Source organism: Oryzias latipes, chromosome 10 (assembly GCF_002234675.1).
Source record: "Oryzias latipes chromosome 10, ASM223467v1".
Classification (NCBI taxonomy): domain Eukaryota; kingdom Metazoa; phylum Chordata; class Actinopteri; order Beloniformes; family Adrianichthyidae; genus Oryzias; species Oryzias latipes.
The window spans coordinates 12367944-12386275 of NC_019868.2; the positions used below are offsets into that span (position 1 = coordinate 12367944).

The following is an 18332-nucleotide window of genomic DNA, read 5'->3' on the forward strand; positions in this document are numbered from 1 at the left end:
TTTTCTCTGTTCAGAAACAGTTGTTAATGGAACATCCATAGAAAGGAAAGGAATACACTGGGAAGTTTTAAGATATTTTAAGCAACGCCGCCAATTATAAGTTTCTGATTTCATTCTTGAAGACGAAAATGGGTAAAAATGAAAATTGATAGGCTGAGCCATCAATCCATTTTAACCCACATTTCATTACCAATAGGTGGCGGTAATGCACCTAAACGCTTTGTGCCAAAAAATGTAAAAGAAGAAAATGGTTGCCCCCCCCTGTCGCGTCTTAATGACGTCACGTTGGCATTTTAATCATGGCGGAGGAGGGCCGTGAGGAGATGAGCAGCAACGGAGAATCGTCAGGTGGTTAGTTTAAAACAAATACGCTTCGTGGTTAGACTTTTAAAGATACAAATTTGAAGCTACAGTTGCAAAACAAAAGAAAAATCTATCAAGCCAAATGTCGCGACACACAATGACAAGACAAAGCTGCACGATAATTAGCTGGCTATGCTAACCTGGTTAACTACACCGGTCAACACAGATGTCTTCACAGTTTAGCTAGAGGCTTTCTTTCTCTAATAAATTCATATTTTGATTAGATTGAGATCGTAGAGTATTTTGTGAATTTTCTTTTGCATGAAACATCCTGTACTGAATAGAGTAGTAATAAATAAATAAATCATATCGTGAATCTTTTTTACAAGACAGTTGATAAGGTACTTTAAGTGAATATGGAAACGATTCTGTACTTCAGGCTGTTCAACAGTTTGTGGAGGACTTGTGTTTTTTATTAGTGTTTAGAATGAAGGAGCTCTAAAACAAACTCTCAAGTGAAAGAATTGATGACAAAACAGAAGGTTTACAACAGAGAACAGCTGCCATGGCAGTAAACATAAAAGAAATTCACCCTTCTTTGTAAAAATAAGTTTTTCCCACTTGTTAAAACGTTTTTCAACTGTTATATCAATCCAAATGGATCTTCATATACAAGGTTCTGATAAAATCCTTGGAAAAGTTTTCTCATCATTTATCCAATAAGATCTCATCTCGGTTTGTTTGTATTGAAAGCATTCAGTATTTTAATAATAAAAGCTCCGTCTCTGTTCAGTTTAATTCTCTTATGTGAAAACTCTGTAATCAAAAATAAAAAAAATCCACAGAAATTTCACTGACACCCCATTTCCGCCTCTTTCAAGTGACAAATTCATAAAAAAAAAGCGTTTTTTCTGCTGGTGTTATCGCCATAGCAACCAGTTTGTTTGGGTCATCTAACGTTGACGAAGAAGTCTGCAATTTTTAGAAGAATCAGCAGAAGTAAACTTTTGGATTTTTTTTGGTGATGGAGGTTATTTGTTAACCACGGCCACATTCTTAGTATAGTCAGGCTAACGCAGTTAAAAAATCTCCAACCTTTTTTCCTAAAAGGCTTCCTTCCCAATGATGCTCGAGGAGTTAGGAAGCGATAGACTGAAATTCCTAAGAGGAGTTTAAATTTGTAGACAGCACTAAAGGCGAATTTTTGTCTTGTTTTTTATATACAAGATGGCGTCCTCTTCCCAAGGTCAAAGGTCAACAAAACTATGGTGCTGGTTGCAGACTTAAGCTGGTGGCATGTGTGTAAAATTTTGCGAAGATCATTCAAACAAGTTTTCTTTTCCCATATTGTACAACCAAAAAGTTTCACTTTGAGGATTTTGAGAGAATTTTTTGAAGCCATGAGCGATTTTGGCCCCATTTTATTTATTTTTCCCCCCGGTTTTGCCTGTTGTGATGTCATCATTTTTTTGGAGGGGGGTTGCTCACACTGCTTACAATTCATTTCTGCTGGGTAGTAGGAGTGTGCAAATTATAGTGGGTTTTTGAGTATGTGGCGGGGGTCAAATAAGAAAGAACAATCACCAAAACAATCTGGTCCTTGCAGTCCAGAACTGCTATAAAGATAGACTTTTTTTCAGGAATTTGGCGGTCTTACTTTTCGCCTTTTAGCCATTTTAGTCTAAATGTATTTGCACGTGTTTCTGCTGATTAGGTCCAGATGTTACTGGTTTGTACATCTGCAAATAACTGATACTGGTTCCCGTTGGAAAGCAAATTAGTTTTCTTTCTTTTATTTAGTGAAAAGAAACCTCTGGATTTGTTTTTACGTCATGTCTTTGGGCCGCGATCTAACTTCATGGTACTTTTAATAGTCATCTCCGCTGTCACAAAAGGAGTTTTAAACTAAGTCTTGTCCTCTAAAGCCATGGATACCTCTGACCTTTCCCCGCCACCTCCGGCCGAGGCATCGGAGGACAACGGCAGTGCGGCCACAGGACCCGAAGCCCCCGCGGACCCCGACCCTGCATCTTTCTCTGCGCCCCCCGAGGCCCAGGAAGGGGACTTGCCTGCCGACTTTGAGCACCTGTGGAAGGCGGCACACGACAGACCTCAAGACTTCACCAGCTGGACCGACCTGCTGCAGTACTGCGAGCAAGAGGTGTGTGCTTTCAGCACGAGAAAGTCAAAGGAACTCAAAGTGATATTTGAGTCTGCTACTCGTTTTTAGCGCCAACTGATACATTTGGACATATCATCTGACTTCAGGGTCACGTTGTTGCATCACACAGAGCACTACAGGCCTTCCTCACTCATTACCCGCTCTGCTATGGCTACTGGAAGAAATTTGTAGATCTGGAGCGTCGCACCGGATCCAACGACAAAGCAGAAGAGGTTTACACTTTTACCGACGTTTCTGCTCCAGTGCTTGTAAAAGTTGGCTCAAAAAGTTCACTTTTATGTTGATGTATTTCTGCATGCTTTGTTCTAGGTGTGTATTCGGGGCCTCCGAGCCATCCCTTTGAGTGTAGATCTGTGGATCCACTATGTAAACCTGTTGCTGGGAACTCTGGACATGAACCTGTCAGATTCTCCCACACGGATCCGCAGGTGAGAATACAGTCACACACACACAAAACAAGCTCACTGCTTCTAACTAAATAACTATAGTTCCTTTATGCAAATCCAAAGTAAAAAAGAAGAAATCACTTGAACTACTAAAAAAGTAAAAACTACATAAGTATGAACATTTGACAAGGACTATTTTTAAATGATAATGGGAACTTGGATGTTTATAAAAATATTTTTTTTCCCACATGAAAATTGGTTAAAACACAATGCATTGTGGTCTATATTCGGCAACCTAGTGAGCATCGATGCACACTGGGAGACTTCTGGGAAATGTCCAGGGCCCTGGACATTAGAATTGTTGAGTTGGACAGAACTACATAGTGCACTCAGTCATGATTCCTGTCGTGTTTTTTTCCAAACATTGAAAGAGTTTTTGAAGACTGCCTCACAGCAGCAGGGATGGATTTCCACTCCGACCGGCTTTGGGATCTGTATGTGGAGTGGGAGAAGGAGCAGGGGAACTTGAGAAAGGCAACAGCCATCCTGGACAGAGTGCTCAAAGTCCCCACCCAGCTCTACAACACCCATTATGACAAGTAAAGGGACCACTTTGTTGTAATGTACCAAAGAAAATGTCGCCAAAATTCCTGCTGAACTCCACATTCAGAAGAGCAAAGGCTTCCTCCAGACCAACGTCATGCTTGTTTTGTGGCCTCCTCCTGTCCACTCTCAGGTTGAAAGAGCACATCAACAGTCATCCACCTAAGGACGTTCTCTCTCCAGAGGAGTACGAGGAGCTGAGGGCGCTGTGCCGTCAAAGCCAGAAGGCGGAGCGCGCCCAACAGGCCCAGCAGGAGGACGAGGAGAGACCACCGGGGGAGGAGGGGCCCGCCACACCTGAAGGGGTGGACTCTGTGAGTCACATCCACCTGGACCGGATCTGTTGTGCTCCAATAGATTAATGTGGTAAGGTGAATGCATTTAAGACATTTTATTTTAAGATAATTCTGTTTTTCAGGAGGAACTCATGCAGAAGATAAGGGAACGAGTGCTGGCCGTCAGAGACAAGGTGTATCAGGAAAACGAGGAAGAAGTCCGCAAGAGGTGGCACTTTGAAGAAGCTGTGAGCATCTGGTGGTTAACTTCAAACTGAGATCAGATTGTCCACTTAAAACTGATTCATCATAGCTTCCTTTGAAATGAAATTTTGTTGCACAACTTTGGTGTTTGTTTTATTTTTTACAGTGCATTGTGTTCGGCATCCTGATTGGCTGTAATCGTTGTCGATCAGGAAGCAGAATCTGTTTAGTTTGCCAAATCTACATGAATCTTCAATCAGATCTTTGTTTTTTTAATTCTATAAAACTGGACTTATTTTTCTATGGTTTGACATTTAAGAGTTTAAATGTGTAGTGAGGGCTTTTTTTTAAAACATCTGTAAGAATTGGAAAAAAAAAAAAAAAAAAAGGTTGACAACCAGCTACTTTTAGTACGTTACATCCCGCGATGGACGTCTGTATTTATCAACGAGTTTTACAAAAAATGTTCAAACCCACCCGACTCTTTTCCTTTCTTACTGCAGATCAAACGGCCGTATTTCCACGTAAAGCCGCTCGATCGTGCGCAGCTTCAAGCTTGGCACGCCTACCTGGACTGGGAGATGGCCGAGCTGCACAGGGACAGCAGAGACACCACACAAGGCAAGTACACAAATGACTCAGATGCAGACCCACTCCAAGGAAAATCGGATGGAGTGAGGGACCACTGTAGCTACATTTGAACACAACCTCCATTGCAACATCCTCCTAGATCCAAGCCAAGCAGCTGTAGAGGGATCCGAACCTCACGATGCACCAAAGGATGCTGGGATTGCCCGCAGTGACCACAGAGTCCGTGTTTTGTTTGAGCGCTGCCTCATCGCCTGTGCGCTGTACGAGGAGCTGTGGACCAGGGTAGGAAGTGGTTCCCAGATGTGCCCGGTGATCCCATAACGCTGTCTGCAAACTCGATGAGGATGGATCAGTGTGTCGTGGTACTTTTGTGTGTTAGTACATCAGATACCTGGAGCTACAGAGCGCTGAGGAGGCGCGTGCCGTTTACCGGCGAGCCTGCCAGATCCACCTGCCACAGAGGCCCAATATTCACATGCAGTGGGCCACGTTTGAGGAGCGGCACGGTATGAGGCATCACACCAATCGAGGCTCATGAAAACATTTCTAACAATGTACAAGCAGACGTGCTGCTGGGAATATTCAGAACCACCAAGAATCGACCCTTCCCGATCCGGTGGGATGTTCCCCTTATAGGGGTTTTCTAATGTTGTTCTCCAGGTGACATCGCTGAGGCTCGGAGAGTGTTGGAGGAGTTGGAGAAAAAACTGCCTGGTCTGGTGGTGGTCCGCCTCCGCAGGGCTGCTTTGGAGAGGCGGGCGGGTCAGCTGGAGCAAGCAGAGTCCCTTCTGCGTGAGGCTGTGGCTCAGTCCACAGAGAAACCCCCATTACATGCCTTCTACTCCATCAAGCTGGCCCGTCTGCTGCTGAAAGTGGGCAGGAACTCCAGCGAGGCGCGCAGAGTTTTACAGGAAGCCCTGGAAATGAGTCCAGTAAGAGCCTGAAAACTGAGTTTTTTTCACAGCCGTTTATAATATTGCGACGCTTTGACTTGCAGAACGTTCCATTCCCTCTCTGGTGCAGGCTGATTCTGCTGAAATGCTCAGAACGAGTCTTCATTCACCCTCTTTCTGTTCCATTAACTCCATCAGGAAAACGAAAAGCTCCACCTGAACCTGTTGGAGCTGGAGGTGTCGGACGCCTCAGCCGAGGCCGTGCAGGAGTGTGTAAGGCGAGCGCTGGAGGCTCCTCTCACTCCAGACACCAAGATCCTCCTCTCACAAAGAGGCCTTCAGTTCTCTGAGGATTTTAGCAGTTCCATCAAGAGGTCGGGCCTCACAGATGAGTTTTAAATCAGGATAAGGGTTGGAAGAAAAGGCTGCTAAGATCTGTGCTCCTCTGCAGCGTGATTTCTGTATACGAGGCGCACCAGAAGCTGCTGAGCGAGCTGGGCGGAACAAAGAGGCCAGCTGACAACGGGTACGTCCACCAGCAGAACCATTTACTTACGGTGTTCCCTTGCTATATCTCAGTTCACCTTAAGTGGCCTCACAGATATTTTTAAGGTGCAACACAGCGCCCTGATTGGCCGTTGATCTTGTCAATCAATCTCCTCCTTGCTGTGTTTCCTGTGCAGAATGTGTGTAGGTTGCCAGATTTACACAAATCCTCAATTGCGAGCAGATTTTTGTTTTAATTCTATAAAACTGGACTTTTCCTACGAACATTTGAACTTTGACTTTACAAACAAGAGAGAAAAGTGTATAAAGTGTGTAGTAAGGGGTTAAAACATCTCTAATCCAACTTCACAGATTTGACCTTTCTGGGGATATTTGTGGGGTTTTATTTCTATGGAACGTAACTTCCACGATAAACGAGGGAAAGCTGTACCATTACGTTTGCTTGGCACTTTTTTTTTAAATTTTTTTTACCGAACTGCCAAATAAAAGTTAATTTGATGAAGATTTCTTTGTATTCATCTGTGACTCTTCAGAGACGAGGATCCAGAGAAGCAGAGCAAAACCGAAGAGGACTCCACCGTCGCTGCCGCCGCCACCCAGGCTGCCCCCACCACGACGCATGTCCCCATCACCACCCCGCCTCCCCCTGTGAGTGCCGACGTGAGCGCTCAAACGGGGTACGGAGCGTACAGCAGCTGGTACCAGGTAGGGCGGAGAATGTTGCTCTTCCGGTACGTCATTGTGACAAAAGAAACTGAAAAGAATCTGTTCTGATCTAAAGCAACCGCAGTACGGCGGCTACGGCTACCAGAACAGTTGGAACTACAACCAGGGCTACTATCCGCCCAGCTGAAGAACAGACTGAGCCTGCTGGACTCACATTAAACACAGCAGCAGCAGCCTCGTCTTCCTCATCTGCTGCCCCATCACACCCCAGGATTCAGGAAGAAGATGCTCTTTCTGACAGGCGGATGGAAGGAGGAGGAAAGTCAGGCGTGCGTTTTATCTGGAATTATTTTTCTATGTTTTGGAAACTCCTCTGCTTATTCTTTGCAGGAGGAACGTTGATGTTTTCTACCATTCCACTGTCCGTTTGTTGCCTGTTTTAATGTATATAAAATGTTTTTAGTGTCACGTTTTATGTTTGCTCATGCTTCCATCTATGGAGAAAAGGTGTTGTGGCTTTTAAGTTCAAATATTTTCAATATAAGGTTGCTGAGTTCATTTTCTACAGAAGTAGAACTGGGTTTAGTAGTAAACTAATTTAAATCAATCTTTATTTAAAAAACAAAGTAAGTTTCATTTAAAGTATAAATTAATTTGACTTGAAAATACTTTCTGGGATTTTTTTCAGGCAAAAAAAAAACAGCTTTTCTGCTCAACTTAATTAAGGAAGTCCTCGTTTTTTTAAGAAATGTATATATATATAAAAAAAAATTCCATCACTAGTTATGTGAAAACTGATTTTCAAAGCCAAACAAAATAAGTTTTGAAATAGAAATTTGAGAAATTAACTGATTTTTAATCAAATTGTAAATGAAATCATTGTCTTAAATTCCATATTTCAGAAACTTGGATCTTTCTGTTCTCCAAGTCAGTTTTATTGTCTGTGATTTTTGGTGACAATGCAGACAGAACTGTTGATACATCTGAATGATAAAAAAAAAAAAGTAGAATCTTACAAAATCAGGAAGAATGGGATTATCTCTAAGGTCCTGTCAGTCAGAGGCGCATAAGGATCCGGTTAAAAATGAAAGACTTTTCTGAAAGTGATCCTGGAAGAGGTTTCAGTCAGAAGCCAGCTGTTTGCTTTCTTCAGTTGGTAAAAGTTGAAGGTCCAACTCACTGTAAGCACTGACCAACATAATTATCTCTACATTTCAGAGTCTCTAGACTTCTGCAGGTCAAACAGCTGGCTTACTGAGTGACACCCAAAGGTGGCGGTTGTGTTCTGGATCCTCCCGGTTTAGGTGTTTATGGTGTTGATGCAGGTGGTGAGGTAGGCCACACGGCAGATCCTCCTGGACTCATTTCTTGGAGACAACCAGCACAGCTGAAGGCACCAAACCTGAAAGGACAGAAGAAGACAATTGGATTCCGATTGGAAAGCTGCCCCATAAGGGGTCCTTTTGCTTTAAAGTGCTCCTCCCAAGCTCACCCAGCTCTTTGAGGGGCTTCTCCATGTCCTGTTCAGTGTAAATGTGGCGAGGGTAGGGCGACAGCAGCGTGAAATCCTGACCTTCTGGGGTGTTACTGTTCATCTGTATGTAGACCCGCACCGCAGCCAGAGGCTCCTGGGCCTTGAAGGCTGCCGTGATGGTGGAGCCATCCAGGAGGCGGACCTGTGGGGGGGTCAAAGGGGAGTTTGGAGCAAAGATGGAAATACAAGTCTTTGGAAGAATGACCAAACTCAGCACCTGAGTTCAAAAGCCTTAACATCTGGATCTAAGAACCTACAAATGCAGATTTTCTGACAAATAGAAAATAATACAGAAACTAAGATGGTCAACTGAAAATCAATGCAGAAGCATACGCTTAGCAAAAAGTAGTCAGTTAAATGTACTGCAAGTAAACTTGATCTATACGAAAAGTGAGGCAGTACACTTGTATTTTACTTTTTATTCAATCAAAATATTATAAACTGAAATTGTTTCAATTAGTCTGAAGAAGGACCACCAAACTGTTCTGAGTATGGAGTCGTGTTTTTTGTATAGTTTGGACGGGGAGCCAGCTTCACTCAGCTGCAACTTATTTATGATTTGAAAGAAAAAAAAAATGGGCTCATATGTTTATTTTCCCACCAACAACCACTACATGTCTCTCTGTCTGTGTGTGTGTGTTTGTGTGTGTTAGTGTATCAGTATTTGCTACTGACAGAAGAAGAAGCGCTTCTCAACTCGAACTTTGTATTTTTCTTATTTGTATCAAGAAAAAATAAAAAGCGCCTCTAATGTATTTTTTCTCCTTTATGATGTTTTTTTGTGTGGCTACTGTGATTTGGACTCTGGAACGGCTTATAGTGCAGAAAATACAGTATTTAGTTTGTATACTTCCTACACTACACATACATGGACTCAAATACATTTCCAATATATCTGAAATGTTTTTGAATTCACCAACAGCTTTATTTTGGCATTAATTCAAAAAAAGGGTTTTCATAATATTGCACAAGGAAAGTAGGTCAAAGTTGAAACCAAAAGTACTGCATTTGTGGTAAGTCATCCCTACAGCAATAGGATTGGATACGTCAGAACAAAATACCACAAATATTTCTGACACCCACACAAACATGACCCCAAAAAAAGCGTATGCTTGAGACTTATTCATCGTTTTTCACATTATGAGACAGGGCCTGAATAACTTCATGTCATTCTGTCACGGTGCTTTTATTGCACGTAAAATTAAATGTTTTTACTTGGCTGATTGGACAGCGTCTATTCATTGTTGTCACCGCAGTAAATGGAGTGGTGATCGGTTGTGAGTATTTTCAAACTCACATTTTATATTAACGTTTGGCAGAGCAGAAAGAAAGTCTGGGTTTAATTTGACCTTGCTTGGTTTTTATTTGGAACTCATCAATCAATCAAGCTTTATTTTTAAAAAGCTTCACGTGTGCAGCTCAAAGCGTTTTACAATTAAAAACAAACACTAAAACCAACCCAAGCTATTTTATTTATTTTATCAAGCTGCAGACAGCTGCACTCCAACCATGTGCTGGTTTCTAAATACCGGTACTTGTGATGGCCACACATATTTAGGAGATTACGTGTGAACAGTCACTTTTCAAGACAAAATCCACCCCTTGACCCCACACACAATGCATACAGGAAGGAATAAATGACTATGATTATAAAAGAGATGAGTAGCTTGGCTCTGCTGAGAAGAAACAATATACGGGTAATCTCTTCTACCAGGATCAGATCAGCCACAATGTTAGACCCCAGCAGCCCCAGCAGGGGGGAGAACTGCGGCAAAACCCCCAGACCAAACCGACAAGCCTTGGTACAAAAAATCAGAATCTGGAAATATAATTTCATGAATATCAGCTGCTGCGATGCCAAAAACATGACCAAATGGAGTTTCAAAAGAAGCCCATTGTGAGAGGAGATTGTCACGAAAACCCCAATTTATTTTTCTCAGATCCTAAAAACATAAACAGGCGACACCCTCACGTGCCACCATCTTTCCCTCCGGTGCCCTAGGTCTACAGTATACTTGCTATACTTATACTCAAGTATACTTCAGAAAATTCAACTTCAAGAGTCCTACTTTTTGCTGAGAGATGCTGAGAATACAGAGAAATGCTGCAGTACAAACATGGTCACGCACATTGCTGTTATCACGTTAGGGGCTGCCACAGCCGTCAGCTTTCACTGATCCCCACAACGAATACGTCAAACTACTCTACACATTAAAGGATGAGAAATGAAAAAAAAAAGATAAATGTGTCACGAGAAATGAGGAAAGAGTGCTGTGCAGACTTTCACCTGTATCCTGGACTCATCATACTCCTTTTTGCTGGGTGGCGGGCCCTGACTGGTGGGGGAGGATGGACTGGGTAAGTTAGGTTGAGACGAGGCGGATGTGGTCGAGGCAGCACCGCCCCCAAACTACAGCAGGAAAAAAAGGCTTCAGAGTTGCAGATGTAACATGTTAAGAACATGTGAACTGACTGGAATACCTTTTGAGCTCGCTCCTCTCTGTCCCGCGCGATCTTGTCTTTGACTCTTTGTCTGACAGAAATGGAAATAAATATAGTTTAGGGTCAACAACATCTAGAGCCCTCTATAAAAATGTCATTTAAGGGCATCTAAAAATGTTACAATGTCATTAAAATGTTTTCCCAAAAGGAAACATTTGACAAGTGTTGCATTATGGAGATGAAATTCAGTTATTGAATGTGTCAGTCTTGATCTAAACATTCTTCACCATGATATTGATATTAAAACGCCTCACTTTTTCTAATTCACATCAAACAGGAAGAGATTCTTTACTTGCAGCTTTAATGAAAACAATCAGATTCTTAATATCCATGTGACTGCTCAGAGATGGGAGACAGACACTACCTGGCCATTTTGTCCTCCATCTTCTCTCTCCTGCGCTGCTCAGCCAGTTTTTTCATCTCGTCGTCTTGTATTTTTTGGCGGATTTGCTGCAGCTCCTGGCCTTGTCTCCTCCTCTGCTTCTCGCGCTCCACCTCCTCGGCGCGCTCCCGCTCTCGCCGCTCCGCCTGCTTCACTCGCATCAGCTCCTCTAGTCTGAGCGCAAGACGATACCAACGTTCAACGTCGCTTTTTCTACAGCAGTATTTCCACATCGTGGTTTTTTTATTTCCATTAAAAAATTATATATATAAGTTTTTAAACTGTTCAGAAGAAGTACTTTTTTTAAACATATTGATTTTCTGAGTGAAAAAGCTAAATTCTTCCATTTTTTAACCCAACCCTGAGCAACATGCAGTGCGACAATCCACCACAACTAAACCCAAAGGAAACAAAAAGACCTTTTGACTTGTTCCTGCTTTTCCTCCTCTGACATCGGCCGCTTATTTTCCTCATCTTCAACAAAGCTGCCGTCTCCTTCTGCTGTTCCTGAAGACACAAGACGAGCATTTCCAAGGTTCAGAAAAGGATAAAGTCATTTAAGGTGAAAGAAACTGTGCAAGTCTGAAAGTAATGCTGTTATTTGTTGTTTTGTGTTGTTTTTTTAAGCTACAAAGACATTCTAAGATGTTTATAACAAATCCAATTCCCAGAACACTGATATACAAGTAATTTCTGACGTGATCAAATTAGAAAGGTGCAAAGATATCTCTGTTTAGGAGACAGATGGAGAAGAAGACAAGCTATTTAAATGAATTGAAATATTATGAGGAATGATTTAGGATTATTCCAGTGATGCATCACATCTTCAAAGATGCTATTTTGACTGATAGGGTTGAATTTTTCTAAGATTTTTTACAGAAATTAGCTGAAAGTTTATCCGCTATGTTAACTGCAGGAGAAATGTCGTGTTTTTCTTTTGTCTACAACAGACGTTCTTCATAATTTGACATCTTCCAGCTAATCCTTCAAATAGAGAGTATTATATTGTGACAACCAACAGAACTGACTTTAGCGTTTAGCCTGACCTTCAGCGGGGTCTTCCCGTGTGGGCGGCTCCGTGCCGCTCTGGGTGTCTGCAGCTTCTCCCAGGACGTTCCCCACAGGAGGAACGTAGGGCTCATCGATGTCTGGGTCATTCTCGTGTGCCATTAACCTGATCAAAGCATTTTCAGGAAAAACAGCTCAGTAAAAAAAATGTTAGTGTGTTAGATCTTTTTAAGAACCTACTAAAAACCTTTATTCAGTCTGGACTTCTTCTCAGCAACAAAACAATATGGTGGAGTTAAAGAATGACTCAAAGGATTTTTTGTGACGGTTTGCCAAAACACTCACTGAAAATCTGTGTTCTCCACCAAGCAAAAGAACCTTCTTTGAAGTTTTGAAGTGTCAAAAGATTCCAACCAGAAACAAACTTCAGACCTACACAAAGAAGCTGATGTTTGCAAAGAAACATTTCTATATAATCAGGATCTATAAACCCCATCTTTCCACATATAGGAACACTTTTTTTTTTGTTCAAATGATTTAGAAACTATTCAGAGTTCTGGTTCACACAGACCAGTTAAACTCACTTAATTAACCTGTCACCTGTAATTTTAACTATTCACCTGTAGGCGTTTCTCGCACACCTATAAGCGTGAGCGGTCCAGGGTGTGAGGAGGAGAAGCAGACCAGAGCAGGGCAGGGCGACGTGTCAGTCGCTGCGTCACAAACCTGAGCTTTTTTTTAACGCTCCTGATCCTCCACAATTTGAATAAAGAAATCTTCAGAAAGGTCGTTTTAAGCTTAAATTCATTGGAGTGGGTCATTAACTCATTAACACCTATTGATGCAAGCATCAAACCACTACAGATACAAAATTACATTAATACAGCATCTACATGGGAAAAAAATCGTGGAAATAAATTCAGGCATTGAGGGCTTAAAAAAGGGTGATAGATGGGTTTTCCAACAGGATCATGACCCAAAACATACAACCAAGGAATGGCTGAAGAAGTCATGAAGTGGCCCAGCCAGTCTCCAGACCTCAGTCCTATAAAAAACCTATGGAGAGAGCTGAAGCTCAGAGTTGCCAAGCAACAGCCACCAAATCTGAATAAAATAGAAGTCATTTGCAAAGATGAGTGGACTAAAATTCCTCCTGATATGTGCAGAAACCTGATCATCAACTACAAAACATCTGATCTCTGTGCTGCTAATAAGGATTTTACCACAAAGTACAAAACCTTTCCAGCAAAAGGGTTCAAATACTTACTTTCCTCAATAAAATGCAAATAAATTTACATAGATTCTTTAAAGTCAATTTCTTTTTTGTGTGTGTGATTTTCTATCTCTCACTGTTCACATAAACCTGCCATTAGGATGACAGACAGACAATTTCTTTCTAAGTGGGCAAACCTACAAATTCAAAAAGGGATCAAATACTTATTTCTTCCACTGTATAAGTTATCTCTAGGGTTTAATTTCATCCAATTAGCCAGCATGTTTTACTGTTTCTATTCTGATATATTGATAATGGAGGATAACAGCATTACGGATAATACATTCTTTAATAAATTACCCTAACTGAACAGAGTGTGGCGTAAAAGGAGTTCAATTCATACATTAGCCCACTCTGTTAATTAGCACAAATTTAACTGTAAGGACAAACATCAACAACGTAAAGCTCTTTTGTTTGAGACTTCCTACTGGGTCATTTCATGAGAAGAAAGAATTTTGAAGAGGGCTCTCTGGGCTTCAGGAGAATGGACTCAAACAGGAGAGCAGGAAATTTGTACAAATAAGAACAAGGTACAAAAGTACAGGACACATTCGCACTGGCATAGAGCCGAGTTAGGTAAAAAAATGGTGGTGGGAGGATGATGATATGGGTTTGAACTGAAGTCATCTTGTAGTAACCAAAAACAACCTCTATTTACCTAAACCATCCTCACTGTGAGGTCGCCTTTAACACAGCTATAAATTTGGCTTAATGTAATACAATTAAAGCTGGAAAAATGACGAAAAATCAGCTAACCTCAAGACCTAAACACTACTTAGTTTTCTTTCTTAAGCTTCAGCACAGTGTGGCGTGTGTGATGTTGTCAATTCGCACTTGCGGTAAGCTAAATTTCGAACAAAAAAAGGCTAGATAATGTCTCGCTGAGGACTGATTGAATTTTAGAAGGCAGTTTTTCATTGTTTTGTTAATACACATGTGCTGCTTCAACCCACAGATTGTAAAAAAAAAACTCCAAGCACAGGAAAAAAATCAAAGTGGTATACAGAGAGACACTGTAAATATATATTTAAATAACAAGGCCAGAAAAGGAAAAAAGTATTCAAAAGCTCTCTATATTTGTAAATTCCTTAAACCCAAGTATACAAAACGTGACTTTCTCTTAATCGATTAAGAGACGGTTGTTTTTGTCTGCTGTTGTCTCTTATAGTTGAGGTCTACCTATGATGAAAATTACAGCCCTCTCTCATCTTTTTAAGTGGGAGAACTTGCACAATTGGTGGCTGACTGAATACTTTTTTGCCCCACTGTATGTTCTACTCACCAGTCCATGGCTTGCTCTATTCCCTGGTTCCCCGTGCTGGCCACAGCTCTCTCTCTGGAAATAATGTCATTACAGAAACACACATTAAAACACCAAAACGTTTATGAAATAATCAATAATCAAAGGTTCAGGTTGGGGGGGGGTCACTCACGCCCTGTTTCTGTCAAAGCCCATCTCCAGCAGGCTATCGAGAGTTGTAAGCTCCGCCATCGTGGCCTGAAACAGTGAAACAATCCATTCTCACTTTGGAATTTGGTTTAAAAGCGACCAAACCGGCTCGTTCCTAATTCAGCCACATAGCTACCAGTCAAAGCAAGTAGACTCCATTTATTTTGTCTTGATTTTTGTTTAAACAAAATCATTTTTTAAAAATGAAAGATTTAAAAATGCTGCATTTTATTCAAGTGTGGATACATTTATTCTTCAGTTACTAACTATAATAACTTTAAATATGCTGAAAAAGCTACAGCTAGCATATAGCAAACGCTCGACCTGCGGGAGCTAGCATAGACATTTGCGCAAAAATAACGATTTGGAAGACATAATAAATTTTTCGCCAATTTATAATATTTAATTGAGGTTTTCGCTCAAATGTAAATACGAGAGTTACAGTAATTGGGACATTAAATAATTCACAATTCAATCTGAATGAATACAAATTTTGGTTAGCTACTCACACATTAGTTAAGAACGCTTCATCAGTACGGAAAGCCAGATGTGCCAGACCGAACAACACCGCGTTTCCATTTCCATTACACTTAAACTGAATTTTTAAAATATAATTTTACACAAAACAAACCTTCTCAGAAATAAATACTTGTCTACCACTAGGTTAAACTGCAACTGCAACAAGACAATTGACTTAATCAGACTCATCAATAAATCTGACACACTAACATTGTTGCTCCATGTGCTCAAATGTGACATCCCACAACTAGCACACTACACTTTTGTTACAATTTGATAACAATGAATTTAGGACTTTTTCCTCAAATGTACCATACGAATTCGACAGGTTCAACATATGCCCTTCTCCATGCACATTTCATGAATATTCATAAAAAAAAGATGGAAAGTAAAAACACCCAAGTGGAGAATTTATTTCCTTCCACAATCAATTAAAGTTAACTTAATTCATGATAATTTATGTGAGTTATACATATCTTTTAAAAAATACACGAAAATAATCTTTAAAATACATTTGATCAAAAAGATCTACTTTTAAATGCATTTCTTCTGATTCAAATTTGGTTCTTCAGTGAGTAAAAGCTTTCTGTTTCCGTTTTGATGATTAGATTGAAAGACTGAGATAAAGCAAATAAAACAGTCAAGGCCAAAGCTATCTTTATTACACTAGAATTTGAGTCCCTGCCTGCAGCAGTAAAAAAAAGGGGCACAATTACTAAAAAAAATCTTCAAATATAATCTTTTTAAAGTGCATACTCACAGGGATAAATTCCAGGTTTTCTTAACACCAATAATTGTCTCAGGTCAGCATCAGTCAATGCTTCCAATCAGCTGCAAATACAAAGTTTCACTTTTTTCAAATAGCGGATAGATATGGGAATGTCAATAGTCGGCTGTTTGAAATTAGGTGACCAATAATTGGTTTAAATTTAACTGTGATAAATGTAACCAAACAAGAAAACAATTTACCTAAGCAGAATCAAGACAACTCTGTGTTTTTGTGGGTGTGACAAGTAAGACTACTGGAGGACATGTTGATTATTGTTAGCTTAAAGGATTTCATCCTGTCTTCTAGTTACCATAGTTGGAGTTCAAACTGAATTTAATTTGCTGACATCCCTAGTGCGGGCTGGGTTGGCCTGTTACATATTTACAGTAAGTGTAATGATTAATTTTACTCTCCCGTCACACAGTCTTATACTGCTCTCATTCACAAGACTAACATTCACTCACAAGTGTCTCTTGCCGTTCATCCCTCTTACTTCAGCAGATCTTCCTTTAGTGGATTTCTATTTATCATCCGGCCATGAATTTTCCTTTTTCTGGCTTTTCTATCTGTTTTATCCGTCTCTGACTGTCCATTTGCTTTCACATGATCAACATTCTTGGTGAGTATTCTTTTATGGATTTTAAACGGACAAAAAAAATGTTTCTTAATCTGTCAGTAATGTTATAGACTTCTGGACTTTACACTTTTTTTGGGGTTAAAATGCTGTATTTTGTAATGTTTAAATGCATCACAAAGTGCACTCACCCTGTCAGGAACTTGAGCAACTTTTCAGTCGAAGTTCATTCATGTTTGTTGAGTAGCAGTAAGTCAATCCCGTTCCTTTCTAGAGCTGCAGTATTCATTTAAGGCAAAAGTTTCAGAAAAGGTTGACCTTGAAACTTCAACACACTTACATTTTTGCACATTTCAACAGGGGTGTTGCTAAGCAACAGATAATTTTACTGCAGGTGGGATTTTTAGTAAAATAAATGAACGTAGATGATTCTGATTAGTCATTGGAAACAATTTCTTTGTAAGGACCCCAAAATTGTCCAAACTTTCCATTGATGTAGTCTCTTGAAATGCAAAATAACCATGTTGCTGATTATGAACAAATGTTAACATTCTTTCACACTGGAGTAAAAAAAATGAGACAGAATGAATAAAGTAGAAAGAAACAATAGGGTTAAGGGTCTTTTTTTTGCATCGCCCTAAATTGCTTTACAACCTTCTTTTCTTGCAGATAAAGGTTAAACCTTGCCAGAATACCTTCAACAAAGTGGAAAACTAAGGTGATGAATTTTTTACAAGGAAACCATAAATTCTTATGGTTACAGCTTTTGCCCATATCAATGCCTGCATGTAACAGATTATTTTTAATGGGTTTGAGATCCAAGTCCATTTGCTATCATACCATTCATTCCTCACTTCTTGCGTAAATTATTTAACAGTCGGCCTCATTTTTTTAATAAGTGTTGTAAGTTAAAATTCAATCTAAAAAGCAGTAAAATCCAAGATCAAAGGATGCATCAGCAAAGAATCTTTTTTATTATCCTTTGCAGGTGTGGCTGCAGTCATTCCAGGATTTATGTACAAAGTATTAACGTGCAACTTCTTTCCAAGAGATGGCAGCATTTGTTCACTTAGATAAACAGAAACTTTTGTGCTAGAAATTGGATTAAATATAAAATCCTTAAATAAAGAAAAAGGAGAATATTTTAGATAATTCTGAACTGTCAGCTGCTTTGAGTTGGAAAAAAAAACAACTTACTGTGTTTTGTTTCTCTATAGAATTCAGCAGAAGACTGTGTCTTTCCTGAGACTGAATTTTCATGACTGTGCTGGGTCCTGTCAGCTGTTTTGTTTCTGTGCATCTCACCAGCTGTAACAGCATCTCCATATGGAAAGACTCAGGCTTCCAGTGGAGCTGCTGTTATTTGTGGCGGGACGCCTCTCTTCAGCAGACTCTGCAGCATGTGCTCAGTAACACTTGTTTTAAGAAATTCTGAGCTAGTAAAAAAATAAAGCACAACTTGTGAATCTCAACCATCTGTGTGTTGTTGTGTTCTTGTATCGCTTCCTTTTTACAACTAAAACAAATGTGATTTGAATGTAATGTACTGTTTTGGAGTGGATCTGTACCTGGGATTTAATACAAGGATGTCCAAAGTTCAGCCACAGACTCCTTTCATGATGATGTTATTGTAAACCTGTGGCACCACTATTGCGCGAAACTTTTGTGACACTTTCACGTTCATTTCTAGAATGTCACCTGTAAAAAAAAA

At 40.3% G+C, this 18332-nt stretch overlaps 2 protein-coding genes across 5 annotated transcripts; one reads left to right on the forward strand and one right to left on the reverse strand.

Moving 5' to 3' along the window:
• The first annotated feature begins 246 nt into the window (after positions 1-246).
• LOC101158365 (pre-mRNA-processing factor 39) lies at positions 247-7085 on the forward strand. Of its 2 annotated transcripts, none has more exons than XM_011480032.3 (15): positions 247-348; positions 2229-2464; positions 2572-2697; positions 2795-2913; positions 3303-3470; positions 3608-3788; positions 3893-3997; positions 4457-4574; positions 4684-4826; positions 4924-5050; positions 5205-5476; positions 5636-5811; positions 5889-5963; positions 6478-6649; positions 6726-7085. In XM_011480032.3, the coding sequence occupies exons 1-15, from the start codon at positions 300-302 to the stop codon at positions 6795-6797; spliced, it is 2139 nt and encodes a 712-aa protein (XP_011478334.1). In that variant the 5' UTR covers positions 247-299; the 3' UTR covers positions 6798-7085. The 2 variants fall into 2 exon arrangements, with proteins under 2 accessions (XP_011478334.1, XP_011478333.1); XM_011480031.3 differs by having other exon boundaries at positions 285-351.
• Positions 7086-7499: 414 nt separating this feature from the next.
• Positions 7500-16964, reverse strand: ubxn1 (UBX domain protein 1). 3 transcript variants are annotated; one of them, XM_011480030.3, is made up of 11 exons: positions 16813-16964; positions 16039-16109; positions 14743-14807; positions 14592-14645; positions 12075-12202; positions 11448-11535; positions 11011-11202; positions 10626-10677; positions 10432-10554; positions 8103-8286; positions 7500-8012 (listed from the first exon to the last, which is right to left on the reverse strand). In XM_011480030.3, exons 3-11 carry the CDS (start codon positions 14799-14801, stop codon positions 7972-7974), a joined length of 921 nt encoding a protein of 306 aa, XP_011478332.1. In that variant the 5' UTR covers positions 14802-14807; positions 16039-16109; positions 16813-16964; the 3' UTR covers positions 7500-7971. The 3 variants fall into 3 exon arrangements, with proteins under 3 accessions (XP_011478332.1, XP_020562164.1, XP_004073211.1); XM_020706505.2 differs by lacking the exon at positions 16039-16109 and having other exon boundaries at positions 16813-16831; XM_004073163.4 differs by lacking the exons at positions 16039-16109; positions 16813-16964 and adding an exon at positions 15269-15440.
• Positions 16965-18332: the final 1368 nt, after the last annotated feature.